General features: G+C 40.9%; 1 protein-coding gene across 7 annotated transcripts in view; it reads right to left on the bottom strand.

Moving 5' to 3' along the window:
• CACNA2D1 (calcium voltage-gated channel auxiliary subunit alpha2delta 1) overlaps window positions 1-12425 on the bottom strand; it is a 1227493-nt gene that overhangs the window by 241845 nt on the left and 973223 nt on the right. For all 7 annotated transcript variants that reach the window (XM_063926939.1, XM_063926941.1, XM_063926940.1 and 4 more), the window contains 2 exons: window positions 10654-10812; window positions 4959-5063 (listed from right to left, as the gene is read on the bottom strand). In XM_063926939.1, the coding sequence (XP_063783009.1) occupies window positions 4959-5063; window positions 10654-10812 (264 nt within the window). The remainder of the gene's footprint in view (window positions 1-4958; window positions 5064-10653; window positions 10813-12425) is intronic.

The raw sequence follows: 12425 nt of genomic DNA, 5'->3' as shown, positions 1-12425 counted from the left end.
TATGAAGTGCATGAAGTGAATAATAGATCAAGTGAGTGTCCACTGACATGGGAGGGTGAGGCGGTCGATTGCGAGAGACCAAATGATGATGTGAGGGTAAGGAGTTTAGAATCATAGTGGTCAGTGGCAACATTGATAGGGATATTGGGATATATAATGGAAGGAAAGTCTTAAGTGGGGAAGTGAAGGAGCCAGGAAGCAACGTTGTCAAGGAATTTGGAGAGTGAGCCAGGGGGGGGGGGGGGAATAGATCACAGCTACATGAAGGTGAGCAGGCTGGAAGAGGCGAATAGCATGTTCCTCAAATGTGGAGAATAAAAGGGATGGTACTGAGGGTATGACTTAGTAGGAGCAATTTGAAAATAGAAGGTCCCTTACACTACCACCATGGCAACCCATAGAACAGGGTGTGTGAGAGAACACAAGGCCCCCAGAGGAGAGATCCATGGGAGAAGTAGTGTCTGAGGGTTGAATCCAGATTTCAGTGATGGCAAGGATGTTCAGGGAGTTGGAGATGAAGAGGTCTTGGGTGGGGACTTTAGATTGTCCCAGTTTCCAAGTCGAAGAAATGCATTGATGTCACCCACACAGCTGACAGCAATTACCAGCTCCTTTCACTATTTGATTGCTGGAACACAGATCCCCTCCTTGCCACGTTATAGAGGTCTCTTGTGCAAATACCTGCTGACAGATGCCCTGCTTAACTGCAACAACTCCTGGCAAGGAAATAGATTGCTCTGTCCACACTCTGCATGATGACAATTAGAGACTTGCTGATAGACATCCTGTTATGCTGCAGCTGTTTCAATCCCTGATAAGAAAGGAGATTGCTCCATCGATTTCCTGCATGACGGCGATTAACACATTTTTAACTACTACTGCATATGCTGTATTTAATATCACTAAAAGATTACCAACACAACATCTCCACAGGATCAAAATACTGACTGTACCATCTCTGCTGGGAAACCAGCAGTAGCCAGCGCACTTCTACAATAGAAGTTGTAATGCCATCAACATCTTGGGCCTAATTCAGTAAGGATTGCAAATTCTGCCTTTGGATCGCATGCCGGTGGCCGCCCATCACAGGGCAAGGCCACCCAGCATGCTGACGGTCACCTCCCTCCCCCCTTGAACAAGCAGAAATTGCAAATGCATTGTATTTTCTGTTTGTAACTAGAAATAGAGGATGCCTTCTGCTGCTGGAGGCCCGCAGCCACGTTCCCATTCGCGGTGGCTGCGTGTGACGTCACGCAGCTGCCGTGATCACGCCCTCGACACGCCCTGTTCGCTCTGCACCCCCGCAACGCCCTGCGCATGCGCCTGCGAGGATCATAATAATTCCGGTTGGTTTTGCGATCCAACCTGAATTATCCCCCTTGTCCCCACCTGGAACAAGTATCAGTGGATTATGTAAACAGTGCAGACTGTGGATATTTTAAATGTCATTTATTATTTTTTTATGGGTATTATTACATTTATGAAAATCTAACACATTTGCGCCTCATTATATGAAGGAATTAACTCTTTTGTAATGTTTTAATATTTTTATTGAAAATCACTAGTGCAGTTATTCTGTTGGATTTTTTGCATTTTGTGTCCTTGAAGTCCTAGCAAGACTTCCTTCACTCACTGCAGATGATTCTCATGTTTACTAATGTCAATTCAGTGCCAGGAGATCAAATAGTATTCTCTTTTTTGGTCTCATGGGTGGGGACCAGTAAAGTACAGCCAGATATTGCACTCCAGAAGGCAAGGGGAGAGGGACCATGTTAAGGGGAAAGCTGTGAATGAGATTATCATGGTTGCTGTAGTGTGGAGGTGAGATTAATCTAGAGGACAGAGATGAAGAGAGAAGTAATAGTGTAGGCTCCGGAGCGAGGAAGGGTAACTGCAGGTGGTGGGCATAGAGGGAGTTTAGTATGATGTAAATGGATGTGAGGAGAGATGACAGGGAGAGATGCGAAGGAGCAGGGCTTAGTGGTGGGGAAGTAGGGCCATGGTGGGAGAAATGTGATAAAGAATGGAGGAATAGGAGAGGTGGGGGAGGGAAGCAGGGAATATATGGAATCATTTAGAGGTGGAAACATTTGCCCACGGTACATACTAAAATATTTGTGCAAAGACAATCACATTTCCATTTATAATTTTAGCCAAACGCATCTTAAAATGTGTCCAGTTTTAGCACCTCTCTTAAGTCAGATGTACAAGTGTGCATACATATGTTCCACAATAGCATGGAGATACTGGTGCCGAAAGAAAGGGGGAACTATTTCCCTGGGTCTGGCACTGTGCCAGAGTGTTTCCTCTCTATTAAACGTGTCATCTTCCCAAATATCACTAAGAAGATGGCGCTAGCCAAGGAGGAGAGACCCGCTTCCCATATGAAGCAAGATAAGACGCTGTTGCGTGATCTCCGCCACCCAGCCCCCTAGTTCTGAATTGTGCCCATCTTTAGAGCACCATTAATAATGTAGATGATAGATAGATAGATAGATAGATAGATATTAAATTTGACAAAATACAAACATCTATTAGTTTTCACTTTCCTGCAGTAGTTTATGTTGGGAGAGCAACAGCAGCAGCACTCTGGACTATCTCCTTCTCCTAATAAGGAGCCGGTGGGCACTAGGACCAACCGCGGCTCACTCCAGAGTTCTGGCCTTATACATGCACTGCTGCACATGCACAGCATCCTATGTATGCAGATATAGTCCCAGTGCTCTGGACCCTGCTACAGCTACAAGGGCTGTCAATCTCCACTTAGCTATATATAGAGCTTGTTGGTGCATTCTGCACCTGGCACACTACAATGACAACCACACCCTGCTTGCTCCAGGCTGCTACTGACTGCACCTACCACAATTCCTAGTGCGCATTAACCCTTACATAACCACTGGTTACCTTGTACAGTACCTGCTGTGACACCAAACAAATACAGTTCCCTACAGGGGCGGTATAAGAGAGGAGGGAGCCTGTGTGCTGGATCCGATTGGACCCTTGCTCTCTGGTTGTGCAGGAAACTCTGGCTTTGTGCCAGAGTCTACTGCACATGCGCAAGTCTCTGGGAACATGGTTCCTGCACCTTGTCCCCATGGACATATCTATTTTGCAAGTGCAAATCACTGTGAAAATGGCCGCTGCATTATTTTCATGGTGATTTTTGTCTGAAATGCCAGCCAGCATGGGACTCCGTAAGGGTAAGTATATGTATATGCATGCAGGGTGTGCAGTGTGGGCCCCCCTGGACCCAGAGGCTCATGTGCACAGCATACTCTACACCCATTATAAATACGCTACTGATACCCTGGTTAAGAATGCTTCTGTCTCCATTTCATATCACCTAGTGCACCTACTGTATTGGGACCACCATCCCATTAGGCTAAATCAACAGTCTAAATGTTAATTAAGTAACATGAATAGACATCTGTGATTGCTAATTATTTAAGTACTATAAACTGAAGGAGCAATATAAAATAAGTTATATGTACCCTGTTGCCCACAGTATGTTTTTCCTTTTTCTTCTCAAGAGAACTTTAATCAAGCTTGCACATAAGCAACAGTTTACAATTGCCAACAAAGCGTGAAATAGAACAGATCATTAGGCACTGGTGGAACTGAGATGGTGATTTTAGAGTAAAGGCCAAATGTGAATGCTGTAATGTGGAGCGGTAACAGTGCTAGTGCATTTTACAGTAATGTCATTTTCTCTATGCACACATCACAATGCAGCCAACTCAGAAAGATTATTATGGCAGCCACCTCAGAAAAGACTATTATTGATAATTAAGTATTGTTTTAGTAAAATCTTTGTGTTTCCAAATATATGTGCTACCTTAATATACTGCATAGTATGTGTTGTACAGTTGGAATTTAACAAAGCGCCGCAGAGGAATAGCACATAAGATTCTATAAATAATATGACAAACATCTTAAAAACCTCTTCAAAGTTATATAGTCACGTCAAATTAAAAAATCATGAACAATTTTTAATTGATGCACAAAAATATACTGTTGTAAAAGATCAAATACTGTATGCAATATAATCTAAAAGTTAACAACTATATAACAAGTGAATAACATCCTGTATAGAAAACTAAGAAATCTTTTGCATATTTAAAAAGAAAAATGCTCCTGCATGATATTGAGAAAGTGGGAAAGGTGTATAGCGTTAGTATTATCCAAAGTTATGGATAACACAATATTATTATTAATTAGAGATGTGCAGTTTCGGATTTACTCGGGTTCTTTTCACCAAACTAGCACAAATTCGGATTTATCCAGATTCATCTTATTGGCTATACAAAACACGTGAGATCCGATAGTCAATAAGACACCATTTTTGAGATCTGAGGAAAACCTAGTCAATCCGAGTAAATCCGAACCCACACATCTCTATACTTAATATACATTTTAGGGGTGTTTTTAAACCTGGGATATCTGCAGAAGGAAGATAGATTAGCAGCATATCTCTAGTACCACCTTCAGACCAAATCCGGGGCTTTGACCCTGCTTTTTCCTGAGTAACTGAACAAGGATTGGACCCAGGTATTCACTCATATACCCCTTTTACATTGCACTTTGTTCCAGGGTACTTCATAGGTCGACCCCTTTCATTCTGATCCTATGTTTGCACCTGTGTCCTGCCTGTATGTCACTGTAGACTGCCAGATACACAGCCAGTCAGCAGCAATGATAGGTAACCTGGGTCGCACCATTCACACCGCAGTCAAGCCAGGACAGTCCTGGGAATAACTATGGTAGCGACCATGGTGGAGGTCCTGGCAGTTTGGACATGCGTAGATCCATTCACACAGAGAGAGGAATCAGGTCGCTTCAGCTTGCGCCAGCAACATCCGGGGTGATTTGCACAATGTCAAGGGGGTATTACATGGTCTTGTTGCATAGAATTAGCATTATGAAAAGACACAATTGTACATCACCAAGAACCTACTTACGGTTTTATTCTTATTGTACAGTTTAAATGTTTCTGTTGCCTTGTCTTCCCCTCCATCAGTGAACAGCATGATGATCTTATTACAGTTGGCTCTGGACACATTAGTCTGCAGACATTAAAAAATAAAATACAAATTTAGCAACAATTTATAACTAGCAACATAACTACAATATGTATGACTTTTGACATTTTGTAAGATGAGGAAGTACATACTAGCCAGAAAAAAGTAAGTCAAAAAAATGAACAAGTATACCAACCTGAGAATAAGGGGAAGGGGAGATTTCTGGCACAACTAATAGCTCCTATATCTAAATACCTTAACCAGCCCAATCAGGTGAAATACATTCAGAAATGTGTAGTAGTAGTAGTAGTAGTAGTAGTAGTAGTAGTAGGTATTGGATCAAAGGTGCTAATAAAAAAATTCTAAAATGTAACAAATAAATGCAGGTACAGTACATACATACAAACAATAACAGAAATAAAAAGGATATACAATATAGAAATATACTCTAATTTGGCCAAGTCCAGATCTTGTAAGGATTCTGGATTTAGGGTCTTATTTATCAATGAGTTTTATCATACGCAATGAGTTTTAAAACTCGTGTATAATAAATGGTGCTCCAGCCAATCAGCTCCTAACTTTCATGTGTTTGAAAGCTTGAGCACTATTTATCATCCGCAATGAGTTTTAAACTCGTTGCGTATGATAAAACTTGTTGATAAATCAGCCCCTAAATTTGGAAAGAAGAAAACTACTACTTATAAATGCATTTGCTAGATTAGATTAAGTCTTATTGTCCCAGTACCTTATGTTTCACTGCTATGGTATCTATTGATGTTCTATTTGGAGCTCATGCAACTACTGTAAATGCAACCACTGATAATCAGTTCCCACTTAGGTTCACTGGACAACAGTGTCAATGGTGGTAGCTATAACACTATGGGAGTTATTCAGAGTTTTTAGCAAACAAAAAATGTTAGCAATTGGGCAAAACCATGTTGCTTTGCAGGTGGGGCGGATGTAACATGTGCAGAGAGATTTAGATTTGGGTGGGTTATATTGTTTCTGTGCAGGGTAAATCTTGACCGTTTTATTTTTACACTGCAATTTAGATTTCAGTTTGAACACACACCAACCAAATCTCATCTCTCTGCACATGTTACATCTGCCCTACCTGCAGTGCAACATGGTTTTGCCAATTAGTGTGCTTTTTTGGTTTGCTAACAACTCTGAATAACCCCCTATGTCAATTCTTATATTTGAACAAAATAATGACAAAAGACACTTTTAAAGAGAAATACCCAGTTCAAACTAAATTTAAAATTTTCATCAAAAATTCTATTGTTTCACCAGAAGCAGTATGGACAACTAGGAAGTAGAAAGAAGCTTGTGAGCAGTGTTGGACTGGGGCATGTAGGGCCCACCGGGGGAATGCAGTGGTAGGGGTCCCTGTTAAGGGGTGTGGCCAGTCTGCAGAGGGGGTGTGCCCAGCCACCACATTGGTTTGACTAACCATTAGAGAGGGCAAGGTCTGGGCCGCTTCATAAATATATACAGTCAATTCAGCTGCTGCATGATAATGTACCAGACTAATAACAGTAATGCACTGTAGAAAATACAGCATAGTCCAGTATAAGGTAACATACAGTATGTATAGTGTATATTTCAAGTGCACAGTCTGAAACCTGACCCTTAGAGGAGGAGATGGACCCCCAGGCAGTGGGGCCCACTGGTGGATTCCCCTGTACCCCTGTGGGCCAGTCCAAGCCTGCTTGTGGGCAGGGCCTTCCCACCTCTATGTTGTTTCCAACAGTACTGTTTTATGTTATCACTATTTCCAATTGTAAAACGCAAAGGAATTTCTGCGCTATATAAGAAATGGTTAATAAATAGATAAAACATCCATGAGTTGACGTTATATTTGTTAGCGCTGAGTGTCTTTCGATGCAACTTTTTCTATTAAAATGTGTCTTATTCGCAAATAGATGCAGCTGTATCTGCATACTAAATGCTATGCTACAGTAGTGTTTCCCTAGAGAACACTATAACGTAGTATTGCTTATGCAGATACATGCATGGTCACACACAGGATGTAGGAATGCCACATATCTGTATCATTTTAATCAGCAGAGTTTGCTTGTGCATCCTGACCAGGCCCCAGTGAAATAGATAGATATTGCACATTGGCCTCCTCCTCTCTTAAAATATAATGTGAGAAGACCTGTCATGCGTGTAATGTTCTCTATTTCATTCTAATTTACCACAAGGACAGAGCAGGTAGACCACTGTTTCCGCTCACGGCCATTAAACTGTGCCTCATGTAAGTCATACTGTCCCAATATCAGTTGTAAGATGGCGGGGCTGGCAGAAACATGGTCAAACATTGAGATGCTCAGTGTGATCAGATTTCTGTATCTAAAGGGCACATCAGCAGCTGAAATTTATTGCCAACTTGTTTAGGGTTGCTGCGAACAGGAGTTGTATTGCAGTATAATAATGCCAGGCCACATTCAGCCAACCGCATATATGAGTTGTTACGGTGCTGCCATTGGGAGGTAAAGGACCATTCTCCCTACAGCCTGACCTGGCACTGAGTGATTTCCATCTCTTTGGGCCATTGGAAAAGCACCTGGGTGGAAGGCGATTTGCAACCAATGGTGAAGTTCATCAAGCCGTTACATCCTGGCTTCAGGCTTTTGACATTGATTTCTTCTATGCCGGGACATATGGCTTAGTGTACCATTGCAACAAATGCTTAGACAAGTATGGGGCCTATGTGGAAAAATAATCTGTACCAAGGCCATACTATTGATTATCTGTATACTGCATGTACGTGTTGAATACATTTATGCAATATGAGGGCTAACTTATTTATTGAACCACCCTCATACATTGCATGTATTTAGATATATGTGTGTGTGTGTGTGTGTGTGTGTGTGTGTCTGTGTATACAAGTTAGCTTCAGATGCAATGCAGCAGGACAACAGCTCTTGTTGGGTTGGGCCAGGTATATAACGTCATAAGGCCCTGCAATTCAAAGATGTATTAGGGAGAGCAGAGACAAAATGACACCTGCAGGGCTCCATTTGTGGACAGTCAGGGGGTGTTTCTGAGTATCTAGTGCGTCACTGCATTTATACTAAGTTGGGAGTGCATATTAAACAAACTGCAACACTGCTAGGACTAATGCAAACTTCACATAAATTCTACCAATATACTTCATGCATTGCCTCAGAGAATGTAATCAAGTAAGCTCTATGTGCAAATATGATGGGAGTGCCTCAGATAGCTTTACTCCTCATCACCAAATCAGAGAATGTGATGATTTGGGAGATGAGCTTAATTAGCTGAGTAATCAAGATCAGTGACGCACGCAGGGGGGTTCTGAGTAGCCCAGACAGGCAATATTTTTTAACAAAGGACATGGGCCGTGGCCTGCGTACAGAGAACCGGAGTCCTGTGCATGTGCAGTAGACTCTGGCACAAAGCCAGCTGCCTGAGTCTACAGTGCTGCTGCCTGAGAGGCGTAAGTCCATACAGAGCCTGAACACAGGCCCCCTTCTCTCTTAACCCACCCCTGAATAGAGCAAGTAAATGCACACTCAAACTTATATTCATTCGCTGGGTGGCTAACTGTACCTGCTGTACACTCCTCCATGTCACAGGGTAGAGTCATTAGACCACATCCCCCCATGTACCTGGGCCTGGTCATCCTCTCTATGGCCCTGCTGGTGAGTAGGCTACTGCCAAAGTGGTTCTTCTCTTCCGCATGATCAAATCACTGAGAAAAAGGCTGCATCAGGACTCCAGAGAGGTAAGTATTAAAAACAGGTGTAGGGTGCGCAATGTGGGCTCCCATGATCCCATGGGCCCCTGTACACCTCACACCCTGCACACATTATAGATCCGTCACTTAGATAGTCATATTCTATAGTCTACACAGATGATATTTAAAGAGCAGTATTTAAAAAGTACTACAGTAAGTACATTACACCAAGCTCCCTATTGTACTATTAAGTGCCAGCAGACAAGCTGCTCCGTAATACTGGTAGTGTAAAGAATGTGCATTTGACCTAAATTGAATTTGGATTTAATAATGTTTTCAATTAATTTTTATTTAATCCAAATTTAAGTTGAGATGTGTCTCTCTAGTGATATTGAGAAACATCACATGTTTTCTCTAGGGAGTTGCAAAGCTTTTTAAAACACATACAGTATACACAAAGCAAAATGACACACAATGAAGGAAAAAATGTCTAATTAAACTCTAATAAATATTTACATTTAATTATTTTACATTTACAGAGATCATGTGGGATTATTTAACCTAGTCTCAGAAAACATTATAAACATTTCATATGATATAATGTTATAGTATCAAAACCCCACTGTATATCATGCACCATATGGTTGTTTTATGGTTTAATGAAATGTAATATTTCTTATTTGTGGGGCAGCTGTCCTGGAACCATATATAGAATGTCAAATTATTATTTAGTCATACATAAGTAATTCCAGCAATGACTGATTATCTACATTTCTCTAGAGTCTATGACTCGCATTATCTTAATTTCCCCAGATATCCAAGACCCACAATTTTGCACAACTATTCTATTCCTCTTTACCATATAAGGTAAATGGTAACAATTACATTTGACGAATAGGAATATTTCTTGTAATTGTAGAAGCTGGCATTTGCAAAGGAATCCTTCATTACTGCCTCTAAGGATATTAGGAAATTTCAACACACTGTTGTCTCTTTGAGACATAAATGATCAGAGAATGAATGAAGATAAATTAATATCTTAGTTAATACATTCGGTATATATTAACTAATATACTCAAATTGGAGTAGGGGATTTATTATCTAAATGTAGAACATACTAGAATGGAATGTAGTATTATCTATAGAAACTGTAATGTCTGTATTCACAGATAATTCCCTCCTGGTACAGTAGGAATTGGACAAATACCTCCCTGTATTGGCATATCTATAATTGGTTTAGGGTATGTAGTGTACACAGGCATCTGGGTCCAGGGGAGCCCACATCGCATACCCTACACTCATATAATTATAGTTACCTCTCAGGAGTCTCGCATCAGCCAGCTCCGCAATCAGAAATCATCTGTGAAATGGCGCGGTGGCCATCTTCCCAGAGATTTGCACATGCACAGTAGAAAAGTCTCCGGGGACACAGTGCGGACACCATGTTCCTGGATACCTCACACAAGGCCAGAGTCTACTGCATTGCCATAGAGAAGGGGCTCTATACAGAGACTTTCCTCTCTTAAACCGCCCCTGCCTCCCTGGGGATTTATAAAAATAGTAGATCAGGTATGTTATGTCAGGATCCATATTAGGAGAAGCAAGCTTCTGTGCTGTCATTCAGATTCCTTATTAGCATTAGCAGTATTAAAGTTTCACTACAGGGATTTAATGTACAATGACAGTAATACATGCATTTATGTGTGGACTGCACTGATTTATTGAATCGGGCAAGTACTTCCCTAAGTAATTAAGGACATTTGATCTCTTGGACTACAATAAAAAGATATAAGAAGTCTCCTGAGAAATCCATGACCTCTATGACAGCTCTTGAAATGTGGATTTGTGTTTCTATGCAGTCTCTGAATTTTCATATTCCTTATAGTCTAAGGCAGGAGGTACATTATTTCCATTATAATTAATACTTACATTACGGAGCTGGTCAAAAGCAAACTTGAAGCCTTGCTTGTAGTCTGTTGTCCCTTTAGCAGTGATGTTATTCACGGCTTCTTTCAGAACCTTCTTATTTCGTACGTTTGCTTGAACAAGATGGTGGAAACAGCTGACGTCATGAGCATTGCTGTTGAACTAAAAAAAAAAAAGGAAATTAATATTAAGTAAGGTAGTGCAGAAATCTGTTTACTGGGGTTTAGATTCTTCTTGCAGAAAAACAATATTCTGAAAGTGGAAAATCAAGGATGTGCAAGTTATACATTCCCATGGCACAACTGGCAATTAAAAAGCAATGAAACTGCCACTGACGGTTCTATTTCCCATCTGTTTGCTCTGTTGGATATTGATTTGTTGTTTCTGCACACATATGTAGTATGGATTGTTCTGGTAAATTAAAGTTACATCAAGCTCAGATGTTTTACAATTAAAAAAATAATAACTGAATATTACACAGCATTGTACAGAACATTCAAGAGCCACTCATCACTTTTCCGTTTTATACTAATATAATTCCATAGTTTTGTTTGTGAGCCTATTAAGCCGCCTGCAGTGGAAGGCTTTGAAGTGCCAGAAACCGAGTTTCTGATTAAACCCTCTAAAGAAAACAAACCTGAAATAACAACAATTTTTGGAATGAATGCAGTCACAGGTTTTATTTTATAACTAATTAAATTCTGGAATAAATTTTAGTGTGGAAGCAGCCATTATATAATTAATGAACCACTATAAAGGATGGGTCAAACTCCCGCACCTGACGCTACCAATTCCATCTAGGTACCATCTCCCCCTACTTGGCCAACTACCGGCCCCCGACTCTAAGTCAGAGACCAGTGAAAAGTCCGTCCCCCTTGTGCCCTGCATAGCTGCCAATGAGAAGTGCCTTCGTGCATCTAGTCTGAAAGAAAATGTTAATGAACAAACAAGACAATACAAAAGATATCAAGACAAAAGGAGGGTGGGTGGAGGGAATACAAAATAGAAAGAGGAACACTTCCTGTCAGTACCAGTATAAGAACATACCTAAACCCCACCCCTAAACTCTCCCTGAATGGACCTTAATTATCACCAGTGCATCTGTCAATCACATACCTATAATTCAAGAAATGATAAACCACACACTAAGGACACTTATATCTAGTACACACTTATGCAGCCTTCACTCTTTTAAAAGCACATTCTTTGGAACTTAGCCTATAACTAAGTGCACACAATGGGCCTTATTCTGAGTTGTGAGCAAAGTCAAAATAAAAAACAAGTAACTTTGCCCCTGGAAAACCATGTTGTAATGCTAGCGGTGTAAAAACATTCTTTGTCCTCACATAGGATAAAACAGTACTGGGATCTTTTGCAAGTAGCCCACAAATGCAGGATAGCTTTTTTGTACACATTACACTGCAATTTAGATGTGAGTTTGTACATAGCCCTCCCAAATCTAACCCTCTCTCTGATGATTTACATCTCTCCCACCTGTATGGTTTTGCCAAGGTGCAAAGTTACCTGCTTTTTTGCTTTGCTCCAAACTCAGAATTAGTCCCAGGGTATTGGAGATGTTCAAGGTACACTTATCCTAGGTTGCATATACATCATATTGCATGCAGAAGCAGAACTTGTGAGTGGTGGGTCCAGGTGCAAAAATATAATTTGGGCCCCCCCTCATCCACCCCGACATAAATTAACAATGTTACACGGTAGTGGGTAATGGTGAGAGGTAGAGGGTGACAGCGTATGGTAGGTGGCGGCAAAGGTTG

Source organism: Pseudophryne corroboree, chromosome 6 (assembly GCF_028390025.1).
Source record: "Pseudophryne corroboree isolate aPseCor3 chromosome 6, aPseCor3.hap2, whole genome shotgun sequence".
In the NCBI taxonomy this organism is placed as follows: Eukaryota; Metazoa; Chordata; class Amphibia; order Anura; family Myobatrachidae; genus Pseudophryne; species Pseudophryne corroboree.
This window is presented reverse-complemented; position numbering and strand designations above follow the sequence as displayed.